This window comes from Lutra lutra, chromosome 15 (assembly GCF_902655055.1).
Source record: "Lutra lutra chromosome 15, mLutLut1.2, whole genome shotgun sequence".
Taxonomy (NCBI): domain Eukaryota; kingdom Metazoa; phylum Chordata; class Mammalia; order Carnivora; family Mustelidae; genus Lutra; species Lutra lutra.
In genome coordinates this window covers 32,493,099-32,512,949 of record NC_062292.1, presented here as the reverse complement: position 1 = coordinate 32,512,949, position 19,851 = coordinate 32,493,099, and the positions used below count along the sequence as shown (strand labels likewise).

At 41.0% G+C, this 19,851-nt stretch overlaps 1 protein-coding gene across 5 annotated transcripts in view; it reads left to right on the top strand.

Annotated features, from left to right (window-relative positions):
* The window catches only part of RCOR3 (REST corepressor 3), a 54,071-nt gene extending 40,930 nt beyond the window's left edge, over nucleotides 1–13,141 (top strand). For 3 of the 5 annotated variants that reach the window (XM_047704032.1, XM_047704033.1, XM_047704036.1), the window contains exons 10-12: nucleotides 1,574–1,631; nucleotides 9,819–10,060; nucleotides 10,530–13,141. In XM_047704032.1, the coding sequence (XP_047559988.1) occupies nucleotides 1,574–1,631; nucleotides 9,819–10,060; nucleotides 10,530–10,874 (645 nt within the window). In that variant the 3' untranslated portion in view covers nucleotides 10,875–13,141. The remainder of the gene's footprint in view (nucleotides 1–1,573; nucleotides 1,632–9,818; nucleotides 10,061–10,529) is intronic. The other 2 variants (XM_047704034.1, XM_047704035.1) reach the window with 1 other exon arrangement.
* Nucleotides 13,142–19,851: the final 6,710 nt, after the last annotated feature.

Sequence of the window (19,851 nt, the reverse complement as noted above, 5' to 3'; positions counted from 1 at the left end):
GCTGGCCCTCTTCCCTGGTCTAGTCATTTTAACTTTTCCCTCTCATCTTTGAATCTGCAGTATACTCTGAACTTTTAATTTTATTAATAGCTATTTGCGTTTATCCTGTCTCTTAATTTGCTTATAAGCTGAAGTAAGTTTTCATAGTGCATGTTGCTTTTATTTTTTTAAATTTTTTAAAAAGATTTTATTTGTTTGACAGAGATCACAAGTAGGCAGAGAGGCAGGCAGAGAGAAGGGGAAGCAGGCTCCCTGCTAAGCTGAGAGCCTGATGTGGGGCTTGATCCCAGGACCCCAAGACCACAACCCGAGCCGAAGACAGAGGCTTAACCCACTGAGCCACCTGGGCGCCCCTAACTGCTTCTTTATAGCCTATAACCCCCTCTTTTTCTTTACCTTTTTAATGTTTGCATTTTGCTTCATTGCTGATATTCTCAAGTTGAGTTTTATCCACTGTCTGCCTGGCCTTGCCTTGCTCTCTTCTTAATCTCATCATCTGGTATTCGGTGCTTTCTGCTTTAGGTTTTTTCCTCATTTATCCAGTCTTTTTAAAAACTTTTTCCTTTCTTCTCTAATAATTTTTTTCTAATTTTGAATTTTTGTTTTATTCTTTCTTCTGAATACTTACTTTCTATAGCTCTTCCCTCTGGTGAGAAAGTGGATGTTCCTAGAACCTCTGTGTACTATAGAAACTTTTATTGCTAAGACCATAAGTGAGATAAGACCTAAACACTTGTTCTCAAAGGAAGTCTTTCTTTCTGTTTTGCCCAGCCTATCTGTGTATTACACCAGGCAAATTTATCTGGGCACTTTCTTCTATAAACCTCTGTAGGCTGGTATACTTACTTTTGTCCCTCCCTCTACTTCCAATGGTCCTTGCACTAATCAGTGGGTATACACTAATGAAATTTGATTTGGTGTTTAATATTGTAGTTTTACCATAGTGAAAGTCTTAAACTTAGGATTTTTTTAAACAAAAATATTGGGAGAAATGTGGGGAGACCTTAGGGAGAAAAATCTATTCTTATAGTGTGGGTCACTTTCTGCTTCAGAAATTTAGAGAAATATTTTAGGAATTAGGACTGAGCTACAGTTTTTTATTAATTTATAACACTGGTTTTGGTACAGTAAGGTTAGGTTTAATCAAAATGTGAAGAGAAGAAATTTTAGAGCAAGTAACAGATCTCTCTAAAGAAGATAAAGTCTCTTGGATGTTTAAAACTAGGCTAAATTTAACACTTGCCATGTGTGATAGGAACATTGTAGTTGGAAAATGGATGACTAATAGATTTTCTCAGTTTTAATGCTTCTGACCTGAGTGTAAGTGTGAATGTTTTTCATTCTCCCAAACTGGTACATTTCCCTTTCATTATCTTTTTTGTGTGGGTAAAAGGTAACTCAGAACGTACTTTTTAATCCTTTTTAAAAACAGGATCTTTGTAAATCAGAGTTTTAGTAATCTCATGTCTTGGTGAAAAGTTATGATTTGGTGAAAAGTTAAAACAAAAGTAAGCACTTTGGAAAAATGTCTGTCTTCATATCCTCATTAGGAAACTTCTCTTTAATTTTGTAGTCAAATCAGAAAATTAATGCCCGTTGGACCACAGAGGAGCAGCTTCTAGCAGTGCAAGGTATATTAAAGATAAGCAGTTATTATTGTTAATTATTTAACTTGTCATGAAAGGTGACTTCCATAGTTCTTCCCTTCATTTAGAAATGGATCAAGAAAGGGCACTTATGTTTACCACAAAGTCCTGAAAACCAGGAATTCTGTCTTGTTCTTGTGGATGTGACTTTACTGAGCCTATATACATTTTGGGTCCTGTACAGCACTTAACACATTCTCAGCCTTAATGATGGTGATGACAAGCTCGAACAAGTCATATGGTCTCTGTGTGCCTTTGCTTCAGTTTTCCTGCAGTTGGGTTCATTCTTACTATATTAGTCATTGATAACCCTCATCATTAAAAGCATAAACTATTACGTGTTTCTGGTTTATCCAATTGTTCTGTATAATAGTGTTTCTCTGTATGATAAATGTCAGGTACTGAAAATATTAATGATATACTTCACTTTCAGTGTATCTTAAGAGATGTGCCACTGAATGCTTAGAAACTTGGCTTTAAAAATAAATACATATATATTTATATTATATATATATAAATAATAAGAGAGTTAAGAAATACACTGAAAAATATACATAAAGCCTTTTAAATGCACTAATATAACTAGAATGCTTTGTTGAATTATATGGCAGAGCACTTTGTAGATTGGATTTTCTCATGTTTGAATTACTTAAGGAAGGGCCAACTTTATATTTTTTATTCAGTGTTGTAGTTGTTTTTGTTTTTTTGTTGTTTTTTCTTTTTCATTCAAGATAAACTATCTGCAGGACTGATCGAGTAATTATAAGTTTGGTCTACAATTTGGTTTTTCCTGCCTGAGCTCTCCTTGTATTGAGTACTAATAGCTTTTTTTATCTAGTTAACCTAGATATATAGTAGGTTATATATATAGTAGGTTATAGTAGTTAACTATATGTGAGTTGGGCCCCTGTGAAACATATAACTATACTTTGAAAAATATTTCTAATTATTCAAACACAGAGAACATACTTAACTCAAAAAGGATGTGAAGGTTATCATTTGGATGTGAGAATAATGTAATTAAAGATTGATTAATAGAGGACTCGGCAGTTTGGACTAGAGTGAGTGAGAATTACCCTACCAGTGTGATTAGAAACTGTCACAGGACAGTGCCATCAGAATGATGGCAGCCTTCTCGTTGGCCTATACAGCCCAAAACAGTCATTTCATGAACAGAATAAATACTCGATCCTATGGTAGCAGGGTGGTGGAGTGTGCATTGAGCACATCTGTAATTGTGGAACTGTTTCTGAATGAGAACAAAGTTTAATTAGTTTATAATGCTCAATAATAGCTGTTTTAAAATTAGTAACTGTTTAAAATTTAGAGTAAAAAATGAGTAGGGGCGCCTGGTTGGCCTAGTTGGTAGAGCATGTGACTGGATCTTAGGGTCATGAGTGCAAGCTCCCTGTTAAAAACAACAACAACAACAAAACAACTGGTATTTTCAGGGGCTATTTCATGTTTAGATCTATGACTTTGAGCTCTAACATAGTTATTTGGGGAAGCATTGCTTTTATAGGTGTAACGCGTGTGTGTGTGTGTGTGTGTGGTGTGTGTGTGTGTGTGTAGCCTGTAGAATTTAACCCTGATTTCCAGTATTTCAGTTGCATAAAAGTTAGTATATCAATCTGGTACTCTAATATGAAAATTATCCCAGTGAAACGATTTTCTGAAGAGACTCATTTAGGAAAATCTGGGCTAATGTTTCTAGAGCATTCAGGATTGTTCTGCAGCACTACCATGGAATCTTATGTCTGGGTCGAATATTATGCTGAGCTGCATTCAGGGGAAGGGACAATGGCAAGATTTCCATGTATAATTTGAGCTGTATATGTGGACATTATCTCAGTTTATAAATATTAAAAGAATATTTATGGATATAATCAAACATTTCCTCCCTGTTGAGATATATTTAATATTCTTATGCACCTTTAGAAAGTAATTTGTACAGAAATATACATGGTCTTTGGATTTTGAAGGTACTTTCTTGATATGTTACTGGCTTTATTTTAACTCTATATGTGGAATTTTTGTTTCATTTTGGGTTTTTTAGGATTTTTCTTTTTTTTTTTCTTCTGGGAAGGGGGTTTATTACATAAAATAAAACAATATAGAGCTATTTGTGTCCAAATAGTTATTTTAGGAAAAACTAAAAAGTGCCATTTTTGCTAATGGGCCCACACATTTATATAATTCTCAGAAGTGTGTCTTATAAACAATATAATCTATAGTAATGTCACATGTACCTGAATCTCAGTGTTAAGGGACATAACTGCAGTTTTTATTTTAATATGTAGTTTGCTGTCCAGAAATACCTATCTTAGCAGGCAGTTGTTTTTTCTTCTCTTTAATCTTTATTTGTGATAAACTTTATATTGTATTATTATCACTGTTTCAGTTTTACAAAACGGTAGATCATGTAAGTTTTGATAGTAACATTTTAGTTTATAAGCACTTTATATTTAAGACATATTCTGTATATATTCTGATATAACACTTATTTGTTAAATGCCTTTTTAAATCTTGCTCATAGTTGACTATTAGAGTGACCTGAAGAGAGAAATACATACTCTAGTGTCATTAGTGACACTTACAATTTTACTTTTAAACTTTTTTATTGTAACTCTTTTAAAACCACATACAATATTAGGATCATTTCCTAGGGCGCAAATATATATATTTCCCCCTTTTTTCCCCCATCTACTTAATACTGTTGTTAACTAAATACTACCATTTAAATAATAACTATTTAAATAAGTGTTATTCTAATAATAAATATTTAAATAAATAAAAAATTATTTTTCCTTCATTCTCCCTTATTTGGATGGGTGAGAATCATGCCCAGACTAAAACAGGAATGTTGTACTTGTGTACTCTCTCACTTTATTATATTAATTTTAATTCTGAATTTTAGTTTTAGCTATGTTATAACTTCATTAACATTCTGCAAGAGTCCCCAGGTAGGATGTTATAAATGTGCCTAATTTAAACCTCTCTCTGAAAAGTACTTGTTAAGAATGGTATTTCTATACTTTCAGTAATCTGTGCCAGTCTTAAGTATCTGAGTTTTCTATTATAACAGATAGGTTAACAGGCGATTAATTATAGTCTTCACAATATGTGTTAATGAAGATATCTCTGTTTGTAGCTTGTATCATACATATAAATATATCTTTTCTAATTTGTAGTGCTTTTAGAAATTACCCCAAAATCAATCTTGCTATTCATATGATAAACATTTCTTATTTAGCAAGAATTAAGAAAAAAATGAGATTCTGGGTGTATTTTTTTCATGTAAAATGAAACAATATTTTCAAATTAATATTTTGAAAAAATAATAATACATTTAAATGATAGTACAAAACATTGACTCTTCAAAGTTTAGAGGGGCAGAAGCCTGGTAAACAATATTTATTTTTGGCCTTGACTTAAATGTATTTATTTCATAATCATTTGTGCTAAAAAATAATACACTCTCTAATAAAATATTAGTGCTATTTTAGGGTAAACAACAAGAAATTTTTCCAGTTTTATCAAGATATCAGCTTTAATTTTTAGTTTAGTTTTTTTTTTTAGTTTAGTTTTTTTGCCATATTGTCTGCCTTCTCTTATGAAACAGTAAGTGACAGCAATACATTCAAGTCAGTTATGCTTTCACAGTTAAATGTTACCTTCTTTTTCTGTAGTTTATACATTTCATTCATTTTTAGGTTGCAAGCCTAGAAACTGTTTTCTTTCTAATTTTATCTCATACGTTAAGAAAAAAGCTAGAATGGTTCCTAAGGAGGGAAGAAAGATTTGGCACTTGATTAAAACATAGGGATTGTAAACCAGTACACGAACAATCAAAAGGAAGTAGAGATCAGGAGGTTCATATTTTTCCATTGAAAAAACACTCATTTGCTTTAGAGAGTTTCTTCTATTATAACAGGTATCATAAGAATGGAGACCCAGAAGTATAATTGTCAGCTCTCTGATACACTTGCTTCAGATAATTCATGATTCGAAATTTCTAGCATCTTTGTGATGGAATTTAACTTATAACAAGGATGATGGGAACACAAAACTCGGAAGAGAAAAGCTAGATATTAGAAAGAGAATATGTGATTTTTACTTTTAGCCCTTACCTGGATGCACCATTCACTGTCCCACTGCTGTTGATTTTTTTTTTCTTTTTACTTTAATATGAATTCTTGAAGAGATTTACAGGAGGTAGAAAGAAGTGCATGTTCCCAAATGGTTTGAGTTTAAAATTAAGCTCTTATTGATTGGGAAGAACCACATCTCTGGAGTTTCTAGATGTCACTGTGTTCTTATTTCAAAAATAGATTTCCTGGTTATACTAAGTACATGCTCACTTTAAGAAATACTGTTATATGAGAAGCAGGAAACAATGTCCCCCCAAAATTTACCGTTTAGAAGCAGCTTGCCACTATAATGTTTTTACTTTTTTGGGTAGGGGATAGCCCCAAATCAGATTTTATTTTATTTATTTATTTTTAAAGATTTATTTATTTATTTATTTGACAGAGAGAAAGTGATCACAGGTAGGCAGAGAGGCAGGCAGAGAGAGAGGGGGAAGCAGGCTCCCGCCAAGCAGAGAGCCCGATGCGGGGCTCAGTCCCAGGACCCTGGGATCATGACCTGAGTCAAAGGCAGAGGCTTTAACCCACTGAGCCATCCAGGCACTACCCAAATCAGATTTTTAAAAATAACTTTTTGAACATACCAAAAGCAGATATATCCCTTCTATGTCAGGGGAAAAAAAGAAAAAAAAGTCTTTTGTTCATGTCCAGAGTTGGAAAACACCACACTACAAATGCTCCTGAAGTTACAGTCTTACTAGTCAAATTTTTAAAAATATGAATGTGTGTGTGTGTGTGTGTGTGTGTGTGTTTTCTTTTTTTTTTGGGCAGGATGAAGAATACTGTTTGGGAAATGTGGGCTTTTATAAAATGTGACTTTATACTAATTCCCAAACAAAACTTTAAAAATGTATGTTAAAGATTATAAGGTATCATCTGCCAGCATAAGAAGCCAAGTTGTTTGATTGTAACTTTCAAAATTTGATTGAAAACACTTTTTGCTCTTCTTGGGAGATTTACAGTTTAACTCTTCCAGGATTTTCTAAAATTTCATTCTACTAACCTTTAAAAACTGACCTTTTGCCCCAAGCTGAGAAGTTTAATTTAAAACCATGGTTCAAATGGACCTAACCCTTTTATTACATCTTCAGGAAGAGAAAGAGATTTAATCACTATGTTGATTCTCAGCCTTGCTGATAAAGCAATCAGATGGCCTTACTTACTATAAATTATGAAAAACAGTAGACCACCCTTCTTGCAGGTACAAATTGGAACTAAAGTAAGCTCTTATGTCCTGGGTTGTTAAAGTGAGTTGCTCTGCATTGCTACCCCTGCTAGGTTTTCCTCCAGAAGCCTAGCTAGGGATTCTTCTGAAAGAGCTGTTCCAGTTAAGTCTTCAGTTGGTATTTCACTAGAATTTACCTAGTTATCAGCCACAGTATAGAATTAAGAATTCCACCTTCTAAACAAAATATGCTGTTGAATCAGCATCATGGGAAGTGTGAAGGTGATAAAGAAGTTAGGTATATGTGACTCTTGTGGTTTGGGGAAGAAAAGTCAATCCTATTTCCTGAGCACTTCCTGTGCAGTGAGCATTTTATTTCATAGGACAGTACTTCCCAACTTTTCTCACCTCATGGCATATAGAAGAAATTATGAAATTTGTCACAACACACTGGGGCAAATGGATGAGACTGCTCTTGTCCAGAAACAACTGTCAAGGAGCTCTAGCTATTCCAGACCCTGCCCTGCCACCCTGCAGGCTGAGCACATTAACATCCCCGAAGGCCTGCTTGTTCTTGGGACACCAGTGGGATCCTCAACCAGACAACAGAAGTCTGCAGTATGGTCTGAACCTTGAGATTTTACCAAGTAGTTTATATGGCATACATCAGTTAATGATAAACATACCTGGGTGACTCAGAACCTAGGTGACTTAGAAAAAATCCTTGACATTCAGAGTATCTGGGAAAACTAAGGTTCCAATAGGAAGTAGTTTATATTTGGGGGGTCTGTAATTCTGGAATTGCAGCAATGTTGCTAACAAGATAAAGTCCCTTAAACAAGAGAAAATAAAATGGAATCAGACATGGGGACAACTTACTGGTAGGTTTTGTAATATATTTTGCTAAACAAATAGGTGTTCTGAGGATTGTAATGTCTTCGTATTTGGAGTCCATCTTATTGTGACTTCTTGCTATAATACAGAAGAACTAATCTTAGATTTATTTGAAGTTTTCATTTCCAAACTCATGTATTCAGTAGATTTGATCATTTCTAGAATATAAATTACATATTCCTTGTAAAAAATAGTACATCGATAGAACTCTGTGTCTGATTTCTAATTAGGAGTTATTTTTCAGTACAGCAATCTCAAATGAGTTGTTATTTTCCAGAATATAAGTAGTAGAGAAGTACTTGAATATATAGCAATAATTCCTGATATGAAATAACCTTGGATTTTTATTGCAGATATGGAATTAGTGGAACTTGGTCACCCTTAGAATTTTTACTCAGTTATGGAGTTTGAACTGAAAATCAGCTTATGGATTTAAAAAGAACTTATGTTGCTAAATAATGTAAATAATGTGCCATAATTTATTATCATGCGTATGTCTTTCCCTTTGAGAACAGAGCAGATGAGCACAGTTTATAGACCACAAACTCTGTAGTAAAAATCATTATAGCTTAATGTCAAACCTCCTGCCCAAAATGCTCTTTAAGATAAAAAAGCACTCCCCATAGTCAAGCCTGGCTAGTTGAATATAAGCAAGAGATTACTCATTCCCAAATTCTCTATATAAAATAAAGGCAGAAATTAAAAACAAGAATTTTGTCATATCATGATGATGCTTTAAGGTAATTTGGTATCTGTAAGATATGAATCTAGCATTTCTCCTGAAGTGTTAACATACCCTTATATTATTCTCTCATCTATGATTGTATACATATTGAATTTATTTAAATTCCCATGATTCTGGTTGCTTAGGTTATATTATAGACTTTAGTATCATAAGTATCATTTTTTTTCCTTTCTCATCTCTAATTAATGAGTGTTTTCTGGTATTTTAAACAGTTAAGAAATTGTAAAGTCAACACTTTTGACACTTTCTATATTTTGAGTTAAATGATGAGTCAGTGAACGTCGTTTTAGAATTCCCTTAAGAGCAGTTTATTATCCATCTGATCATATAAAGTCATTCCAAATTCTGTAGTATAATTGACTATCACAGGTTCATAAATCAAATATCAATCTTTCATTCCAATAAAATTTCCATTACAAAAAGTTAGGTTCTCAAATAACTGAATGTACAGTCATTAAATTTAAGGTAGTGATGATAAACACAAGTACATGTAGTCACTACTGTAACCTTACTCTTAAGGCTATAAAGTACAGCTAAGACTCCTCCTCATATACAGTCTTTGAAATTGTTAAAGGAGTTGATATCCAACTAACTCCGAAAAATAGTTTCCCTTTTTTTGCCCAATCACATTGTCATGATTCTCTTTTTTATGTTTCAATTCTTACCTCATTTCTATTCATTGGTGCCCTGGTGACATTAGGCAAGAAAACCAATTGAAGCTGGTATTAAGACCAAAATTATGATGCTTTTCTTAATGGGGGAACTCTAAGACCACCCACTCAATCCATTGAGGGGATAAAACAGATGGCTCATTCCCATTCAGTTTTGTTTACAAACGGTGTTGCTCAAATTTAGGTGACTGGCTACTAGGGAAATAAATGAATGTGGAATTGAGGATGGAACAAAGAATTCAATGCTTTACAATAAATGGACTGTATTTGAGAGTTCAAGAGAGGATTGGAGAAAATAACTGAGTATGTAAAAAATGGTAAGTTTCTGATTGTTCAGTTGAAGGCAAGTGGCTGGCTCGCTGAAATGACATAATTGATAGCTTTCATCTGTGACCCTGATATCTTAGTCTCTATCTCAGAATTGAGAAATGAGCAGAGTTTATGAGAAAGGATTTTCATTGCTGGTATCTTTTGTGTGTGCATGATGTATAGGACACACAGCTCTCCTTATTGATCCTTCACAGGTGTATTATTTACTTTGCCTTCCAGGTGTCCGCAAATATGGTAAAGATTTTCAAGCTATTGCAGATGTAATTGGCAACAAGACTGTTGGCCAAGTGAAGAACTTCTTTGTAAACTACAGGCGTCGGTTTAACTTAGAGGAGGTATTGCAGGAGTGGGAAGCAGAACAAGGAACCCAGGCTTCTAATGGTGATGCTTCTACTTTAGGGGAGGAGACAAAAAGTGCTTCTAATGTGCCATCAGGGAAGAGCACTGATGAAGAAGAGGAGGTGTGTTTGTGTATGGAATTTGAGCTAATATGAGTTGAGGAATCATCATTTTGTGTGGTGTTCTGTAAGGTTAATTTGTCAGAGGACTAGCTAAATGAGCATGAAAGGTTGACAATACACTTACTCAGTGGTGCCTCTCTCGTGACTCTTAAGTCCTAATGACATGCTAAGTTCTGATCCTAGAAGAATGGAGAGTGTATTGTTCTTTCATAGTCTTATTTTTATTTCCAGTGTTAAGCTGATTACTAATAAAGATGCCTGTTTGGTAGCTTCATTGCTTTTTCAGTTTTTGGTTTTTTGTTTTGTTTTGTTTAAAATAAAAGAAGCTTGTGCTTCCAAAAAACATTGGTGTTATGTTTTTGTTTTGTTTTGATTTGTTTTGTTTTTCCTGTGACAGCCCAAACTATATTGTATTCAGTTCATTAGGAACGCTCATCTCATACATGTATTTTTGTTTCCTCACCTCTAGGCACAGACCCCACAGGCTCCTCGGACTCTGGGTCCATCACCTCCTGCCCCATCATCCACTCCAACACCAACAGCCCCCATTGCCACTCTGAACCAGCCTCCACCACTTCTTCGTCCAACACTGCCTGCTGCCCCTGCTCTTCACCGGCAGCCTCCTCCACTCCAGCAGCAGGCTCGGTTCATCCAGCCCCGGCCAACTTTAAATCAGCCTCCACCACCTCTCATTCGCCCTGCTAATTCTCTGCCGCCCCGTCTAAACCCAAGACCAGTGTTGTCCACAGTTGGTGGTCAACAGCCACCGTCACTTATTGGAATTCAGACAGATTCACAGTCCTCACTGCACTAAAATTAAACTGGACAGAGCTACAGTAACTCTTCACCCCATCATTAGACCAGTGCTCATCAGATTGATGCAAAAGAGAACAGTCCTCCTTGATACTGAGGCTGTGAACTAGTTCTGTGGCAGGGGGCTAGCATATAAGTGGATGTCTAGGACATTTTTTGGTTTGTGCAACCAAACCAAATGTTATACAACAAAAAGCCTACAGTTAGCCTCCTTTCTAGAGTATATGTTCAGTGATATGATCTCATAAAAGGAACAAAAGGAGATTAAGTATTCTATATACTTAAGAAAGTATATAGATTTTTTTTGTTTTGTTTTTACCATATTTATTTTATTGAGATTATATTTCTGCTCTTCATAGTCAAGGCTCTTAGTACAGACATACTGACTTAGGAATTGTGAAAACTCCTTAAGTTTCTTAAGGATGTTTGACTTTTTTTCTTTCTTCCTTAATTTAATTTTTAACAACATTTTCCTATGTTAGGAGTACAAGAATAAATAGCCTGCATTTCAGATTTTGACATGTGTTCATCTAATGCATATTTAAAAAATTATAGTGCGTATCCCTTTTTTCAAAATATCTTGCTTTTTTTTCTAAAGGAATTTTAATATATTCCTTTAAAAGAAAGCAATTTAATCAATTGCAAAGCAATTATATGAAACCACAAAGAATGTACTGAACCTATTAACCCTTTAACATACACTTTAGGGTCCTAGTGCAAAGTCCTTGCTTAAAGGTCATTGACCTGTCATCTATAAGTAATAAGAGGATCGGCGTGATAATTTTACATACAGATTTGTTGAAGTACAGTGTCTTTAAGTTCCTTGAAAATGGAGTTAATTTTGATTTTTTAAAATGCTATCTGCTTTTAACTAGTAGTTGCCTATATTTGGGGACTTTAGAAGAGAATTATATTTTGTCAGTTACGTGGAGATAGTGATAGTTATGGAAGCATTTATTTACAATACCCTTTTTGTGTTTAGGTTCTGACTTAAAATTGCCCTCATACTTATTAATATGGTCTGCATTTAATATAAAGGATGTTTTCTTGATAAATCTCTATTGTACTATTTGGATACATTTGTGTATTCCTTGCAGCCGACCTGTGCTTGTGGGTATGGTTTAGGGTTAAATCATCAACACTATTTCATAAAATAAATTGAAGAATTTGTTCTGTGTTATCTAAAGATGCATCAGTATATTGTCACAATTGTGCTGTTAACTTAAAATGCTGAGACCCCTTTTTTATAAGAAGCGAAAACATCTCAAGTCTTAATTGAACACATAAATCATTAAGCACCTACAAAGAATATTTTACAAGTAATAGTATTTCAACAATGTGTTACTAATATTTTTGATACAGCGATTTCATATTGGAATCATGACTTGTGCAAAGAGATCACTTAGATTACTATACTAGTGGAACTTAAGGCTAAATGTTTGCACATTTATATTCTCATCAGATCTAGAACTACTTCACGAAATAGTCAACATCTAAGGCCCTTGATTTATGTTTTGAGAAGTCCTATATTCCCAATATTGGAAAAATAGTTCCTACCATTGGCTCTAATGCCTTAAGGAGCTATTAGATTTAAATTCATTGATTAGTTTTAATTTTAAAGTTTAGAGTTCTGCTCTTCATAAGGACCTTATGTTCTGGCACAAACTTTTTCCAGGGTATGTCTTGTCTTTCTCATTGGATCATCTTAAAAAGTTCCTGCCCCTGGATTGTAACTAGATAAAAATCTGATTTAAAATTCTTAATATTCAAGAATTTATACTTATTTTTACTTTAAAAGCCACGGGGGGGGCAGTTATATATCTTAAAATATCTAAAGCATTTTTTTAATGTACTTAGATTGTCTTGCATATGTGCATACTATATGGCTTTTATTGTCTTGTCTCTTGTCAGTAGATCTTCAGTATACAGTGTGTGGGACAAGTCACTATGTTGGTCAGCACCAGCATCTGTCCAGCTGTTAAGTATATTATGATTCATTTAAAAATCTGTTCTATCCCAGCCATGGGCCAAGATGCTGTATCTGAGGGATATGCTGTGATTTGATTTACGTACACTAGAGCACACAGTAAAAAAATCTGAGCTTTATTAGTAATATGACACATGTATATAGTGAGATGTCTTATTGTGTGCTTTGCATATTTTGTAAATATTTTGCACGTCATTAATTTTCTTTTTTGTTTAAGCAGTGTTTGGCCTGGAAGAGTGATATGCTTGCTGCTTAATCAAAGGATTAAAGAGTTAAAGATGTCTATGTCTTCTATTTTTATATAATTTCATGTATGAAGAATTTAGGACCTCTTCACTGTGAAATTCTAAATACTGATTTTTATAAAAAAGCAAAATCTAGAGATATTTTAATGACCATTTCATCATGTCATGGTTATCATTTTTGAAAAAAATCTACACCCAAGTATTTTTTTCATTACATAACTAAAAATAAATCACACTGTTGATATGCCTGGTAATATTAATGAAAAAATATTTTTTCTATATTCTTTAATTCAAGTGTAATGTGGATGGAATTACTGGTAAGTTTTGATCAGAACTTTTCCTTAATTAATAATCCTACAATTAAATGAGTAAAATGCAATATAGAATAAAGATGAAAGAATATAAAATTCTGTCTTAATATAAGCCAACATACTTTTAGGAATAGATATAGAGAATAAACAAAGTGACAGCCATGATTTTAAAAAATATTAATAATCTTGCCAAAGGGTACGTGGGTGGCTCGGTTGGGCAACTGCCTTGGGCTCAGGTCGTGATCCCAGAGTCCTGGGATCGAGTCCCACATCAGGCTCCCAGCCGCACGGGGAGTCTGCTATTCCCTCTGACTTCCCCTCGTGCTCTCTCATGCTATCTACCTCTCTCAAATAAATAAATTCTTTAACAACAACAACAAAAAATTGCCAAGGTTTTTATTAAAGTATGGAGTTTAGTTAGTAAATATGTTGTACTATTTTAATGTTTCTTCCTGCTATAAGAAGTAGATTACTCACGTTAGTTATGGCTGATCACTTAACACTAGGGTATCAAGGTCTCCTCAGAACAACTAATACTCTGACTTCAAGAGAACAATATTGAGTGGGCAGAAGTCTTGTGAAATTGCTAGAAACCCCCAGCCAACTTGTTTCCAGTGCTGGGCGCTTCAGGGGAACCACCCAGGCCAGGCCCGCGGTCCTCTGAGTGTTCGCTGCCTGAACCCTGTGAGAAAGTGCTCTAAATGCCAGACACACGAGTGGCACGAATTGTCTCAGAACACTGGCCAACCCCACCGTCTACTCAGTCGCCTGGGGAACCCACATCAGTGCTGGAAGATCGGGCCTGCCATACCCCGAGGCCCTAACCCTAACCCTAGGTTGGGTTTTCAGGCTTCTGTCCCCAGAGGCCTGGCACCCAAGCCCTCCAGATTGGGGACCCCAGAGCCATACACTAGGAGTCCGCCTGCCACCCAGGAGGAAACTGTTTGGAGCTGCAAAGAACTTTCAGAGCAGGAGGAAACTGCATGCCCCGCCTGAGGGAACCCCCACCTTCGGTGGCCCCCCTGGCCACAAACCCGGAGCCTGATGCACCGACTGACCCCCATCCTCAACTCAGCCGCCTGGGGAATACCACCTCAGTGCAGGCAGGTCAAGCCTGCCATGCCCCTAGGCCCTAACTCAAACCCTAGGTTGGATTTTCAGGCTTCTGTCCCCAGAGGTATGGCCCCAAAGCCCTCCAGATTGGGGACCCCTGAGTCACACCACAGGACTCTGCCTGCCAGCCAGGAGAAAACCATGCCATTCAGAGATGCATAGAACCCTCAAAGTGAGAGAAACCTGCATGTCTCCTAAGGCCAACCCCGCTTTCAGGGCTCCCCCAACCCCCGGCCACAAATCCAGAGCCTGATGGTCAGCCTTAACCTCTCCATCAACTCTGCCCCCAAGGGAGCTTGTTTCCATGGGAACCCTCAGGGGAGCCGCATGGGCCCAGCCTGTGGTCCCGGATGGTTGCAACACACACCTAGCAAGAAAGCATTCCAAGCATTTGGCACGCACGTGGCCCAAATGGAAGCACAAGGTCAGCTATTTCTCACGAGTTTTTGGGCCAAATTGCTATCGATTTGGGCAGAAAGCTCATGAGAATTGGCCGGAAAATCCCCAGGGAACTCACTTCTGGTGGCACAAGCCTGCAGGGCTGCCGCCTGGGCTTGGTCCGGGATCCCGAGTGGTCACGCCCCAAATCCTATAAGAAAGCCCATATGAGCCAGGCACACATAAGGCCAATGCCTCCCGCTAATCAGTCTCCTGGGGTGTGTGCCCCAGAGCTGGTGGATCGGACCTGCCAGACCCCTAGGCACTCACCCTATCCCTCAGTTGGGTTTTCAGGCTTCCATCCCCAGGGACCTGTCCCCCAAGCCCTCCAGATTGGGGAGCCCTGAGCCACACCCCAGGACTCCACCTACCACTCAGGAGGAAACCGTGCCATCCGGATTTGCGCAAAAGCCTCAGAGCGGGAGAAACGTGCATGCCTCTCTTGAGTCCCTCTCCACCCTCAACAACCCACTGGGCCACAAACATGGAGGCTGACGCTCAGCCAGACCTCCTTCCTCAACTTTGCCCCTGGAAAGCTCCCATGAGTAGGGGCCCTGGCGGGGGGGAGGGGGCACATAGAACCAGCCCATGTTCTGGGATAGCCATGACATGCACCTAGCGAGAAAGTGCTCTAGACAGTGGACAACAGTGCGACCCGACTCGCCGCCCAACGCTGTCCAATTCTCATGAGCTTTCTGCCCAAATCGATATCAATACGGGCAGAAAGCTCATGAGAATTGGCAAGAAAACGCCCGGTGAACTCGCTTTGGGTGGCGCGGTCCCATAGGGCCATTGCCTGGCCTGGCACAGGGTCCTGAGTGGTTGCAGCCTGGACCCTGTGAGAAAGCCCTCTATGAGCCAGGCACATGTGTGGCCAACCCATCCCACTACTTAGCCCCCTGGGGTCCCTTCCCCAGCGCTGGCAGATCAGGCCTGCCATGCCCCTAGGCCCTGACCCTAAACCTCGGTTGGGTTTTCAGGCTTCCGTCCCCAGGGGCCTGTCCCCCAATCTCTCCAGATTAGGGACTCCAGAGCCAAATGCTAGGAATCTGCCTGCCACCCACTAGGAAACCATGCCATTCGGAGCTGTGCAGAACTCTCAGACTGGGAGAAACCCACATGCCTCCCTGAGGCCACCCCCACTTGCAGCAGCCCCCCTGGCCACAAAACCTGGAGCCTGATACACCACCTGACCCCAGTCCTTCACTCAGCCGCCTGGGGATCCCGCCTCAGTGCTGGCAGATTGGGCCTGCCAAGCCCATACACCCTAACCCTAACCCTAGGTTGGGTGTTCAGGCTTCTTTCCCCAGAGACCTGGCCCCCAAGCCCTCCAGATTGGGGACCACTGAGCCACACCCCAGGACTCTGCCTGCCACCCAGGAGGAAACTGTGCCATTCAGAGCTGTGCAAAACCCTCAGAGCAGGAGAAACCTGCATGCCCCCTCAAACTCACCCCCACCTTCGGCGACCCACCAGGCCACAAACATGGAGGCTGACTCTCAGCTGGACCCACTCCCTCAATTCTTCCCCCGAAATGCTCCCCTGGACAGGGTCCCTTGGGGGAGCTGCATGAACCTGGCCCATGTTCCTGGATGGCCGGCCCTGACATGTACCCACCTAGTGAGAAAGCACTCTAGACCGCCAGTGCCAGTGTGGCTGGAATTGCCACCCAATGCCAGCCAAGTCTCATGATCTTTCTGCCCAAATCAATATCAATATTGATTTGGGCACAAAGATTGTGAGATGAGAATTGGCTGGAAAGCCCCTGGGAAACTCATTTCCGGTGGCACAGGCCCGTAGTCCCACTGCCTGGGACTGGCCAGGGGTCCCGAGTGGTCGCAGCCCGAATCACGTGAGAAAGCCCTCTGCAAGCCACACTCACATGTGGCCAAAACCACCCTCAGCCCCCTGGGGCACCCATCCCAGCACTGGTGGATGGGGCCTGCCATGCCCCGAGGCCCTAATGATAACTCTCGGTTGGGTTTCAGGCTTCTGTCCCCAGGGGGCTGTCCCCTGAGCCCTCCTGATTGAGGACCCAGGAGACACACCCAAGGAGTCTTCCTGCAACCCAGGAGGAGACCATGCCATTCAGAGCTGCACAAAACCCTCAGACTGGGAGAAACCCACATGCCTCCCTGAGGACACCACCACCTTTGGCAGTGCCCCCTGGCCACACCCGGAGCCTGAGGAGCTGCCTGACTCCTCTCCTCGACTTAGCACCCTGTGGATCCTGCCTGAGCATAGCAGATTTGGCCTGCTATGCCCCTAGTTCCTAACCCTAACCCTAGGTTGTGTTTTCTGGCTTCTGTACCCAGAGACCTGGCTGTGAATCCCTCCAGACTGGGGACCCCTGAACCACACACCAGGACTCCACCTGCCACCCAGGAGGAAACCACATCATTTGAGCTGCACAAAACCCTCAGAGCGGGAGAAACCTACATGCCTCCCCTGAGGCCACCTCCACATTTGGAGCCCCACTGAGCCACAAAGATGGAGTCTGATGCTCAGCCAGGCCCCCTCCCTCAACTCTGCCTCCCAGAAAGCTCCCCTGGGTGGGGACCCTCGGGGGAGCTGCATCATCCTGGCCCTTGTTTCCAGATGGTCGGGACACCCACCTAGCCAGAAAGTGCTCTAGACAGCAGGTACCAGTGCAGCCTGAATCGCCAACCAACACCGGCCAATTCTCACAAGTTTTCTTCCCAAATTGATATTGATTTGGGCAGAAAGCTCGTGAGAATTGGCCGGGAATCCCCTGGCTAACTCGAATCCAGTGGTGGGGGTCTGGCAGGGTCTCCTCCTGGGCCTGACCCGGGGTCCCAAATTGTTGCAGCCAGAACCTTGTGAGAAAGTCCTCTACAAGCCAGGCGCACGTGTGGCCAACCACTTCCTCTACTCAGCCCCCCGGGTTACCTGCCCCAGCACTGGCGGATTGGGCCTGCTATGCCCTAGGCCCTCATCCTAACCCTCGGCTGGGTTTTCAGGCTTCTATCCCCAAGGGGCTGTCCCCTGAGCTCTCCACATTGGAGAGGCTGGAACCACAGCCCAGGAGTCCGCCTGCCACCGAGGAGGAAACCCCGTCTAAGGGATCAGCTGCGCAGATCCCTTAGACGGGGAGAAACCCGCATGCCTCCCTGAGGCCATCCCCACATTCGGCAGCTTCCACTGGCCACAGACTCAGAGCATGATGCGCTTCCTGATCCACGTCCTTGACTCAGACCTGAGGGAGCCCACCTCAGTGCCGGCAGATCGGGCCTTCCATGCCACTAGGCCCTAACCATAACCCTATATGGTGTGGCCAGGCTTTTGTTCCCAGAAGCCTGGCCCAAAGTGCGCCAAACTGGGGACCCCTGAGACTCAGGCTGGACCTCCGACATCCACCTAGGGTAAAATGGTGCCATTTGGAACTGCGCCGAACCCTCAGAGAGGGAGAATTCTATATGCCCCACTAAAGCCACCCCCAACATTGGCGGCCCCCCTGGCCAGAAACCTGGATCTGGTGTGCCACTGGATGCATGCCCACAACTCAGCCCCAGGGGGAGCCCGCCTCAGCACCTGCAGATCAGGCATGCCGTGCCCCTAGGCCCTAACACTAACCCTATGTGGGGTATACAGGCTTCCATGCCCAGAGGTGTGTACCCCAAACCTGCTAGATTAAGGATCCCTGAGACTCACCCCAGGACTCCACCTGCTGCCCAGAGTGAAATGGTGCTGTTTGGAGTTGGGCAGAACCCTCAGAGCAGGAGAAACCTGCATGTTACCTAAGGCACCCCCAGGTTCTGTGGTGCCCCAGACACAAACCTGGCATCTGTCGTGCCACCTGGTGCCTGCCCTCAACTCAGCCCAGCAGGGAGCCTGCCTCAGCACCGGCATATTGGATCTGCCATGCCCCTAGGCCCTAACCCTAGTTAAGGTTTTCAGGCTTCCATCCCAAGAAGCCTGGCCCTCATGTCCCCCGATTAAGGACCCCTGAGTGACACCCCAGGACTCAGCCTACCAAGCGGGAGGAAACCGTGCTGTTTGGAGCTGTACAGAACCCTCAGAGAGGGAGAAACCTGGATGCCCCCCTACAGCCACCACCACTATTGGCGCACCCCCTGGCCACAAACACAGATTCTGGTGCACTGCTGGATGCATGCCCACAACAGCCCCAAGGGGAGCCCGCCTTAGCGCCAGCTGCTTGGGAAACTGTGGAGCCATACCATTGGAGTCTGCCTGCCACCTGCAGGAAACCAGTCCATTTGGAGCTGTACAGAACCCTCAGACCTGGAGAAACCTGCATGCTCCCCTGAGCACTCCCCCATGACTTACAGCCCCTGGGCTACAAACCCGAAGCCTCATGTGCCACCTGACCCCATCCTCAACTCAGCCCCTTGGGGAACCCACCTCAGCACCAGCAGTTCAGGCCTGCCATGTCCCTAGCTCAGCTCTCTTCAACTCCTGGAACTCCCATGTCTGCTGCAAAGCTCTGGGATCCCTCCTCCTTCTTCTAAATTCACACTGGCCCAAGGCTTTCATGAGAAAGGGAGAAGACTACCTCCTGAATGCTTAACATCTCTTTTCCTCTTCTGCCATATTTCTCTCCACTTGCCTTTGTACCTGGGCAAACTGGAAGTAACATTTCAATGAAACATGTACATTCTCTGAGATCTGAATCTTTCATTGCAGGTTTCTGAGGACTCCTTATGCAATGAGAAACTAGTGTATCCTACCACAATGTGTTTGAAAATGATTATCCACAGAACAGGAGAGTGAAAGTCACTCCATTATTACCTCACTCTTCATGAAGTAGAACATGGTCTTCTTCTTTTCTACATTGACTTCAATTCCAATTCGTTTTCATGCAGTGTTAATTCCTTCGCTTCAGGGGTAGGATTTTGTGATTTC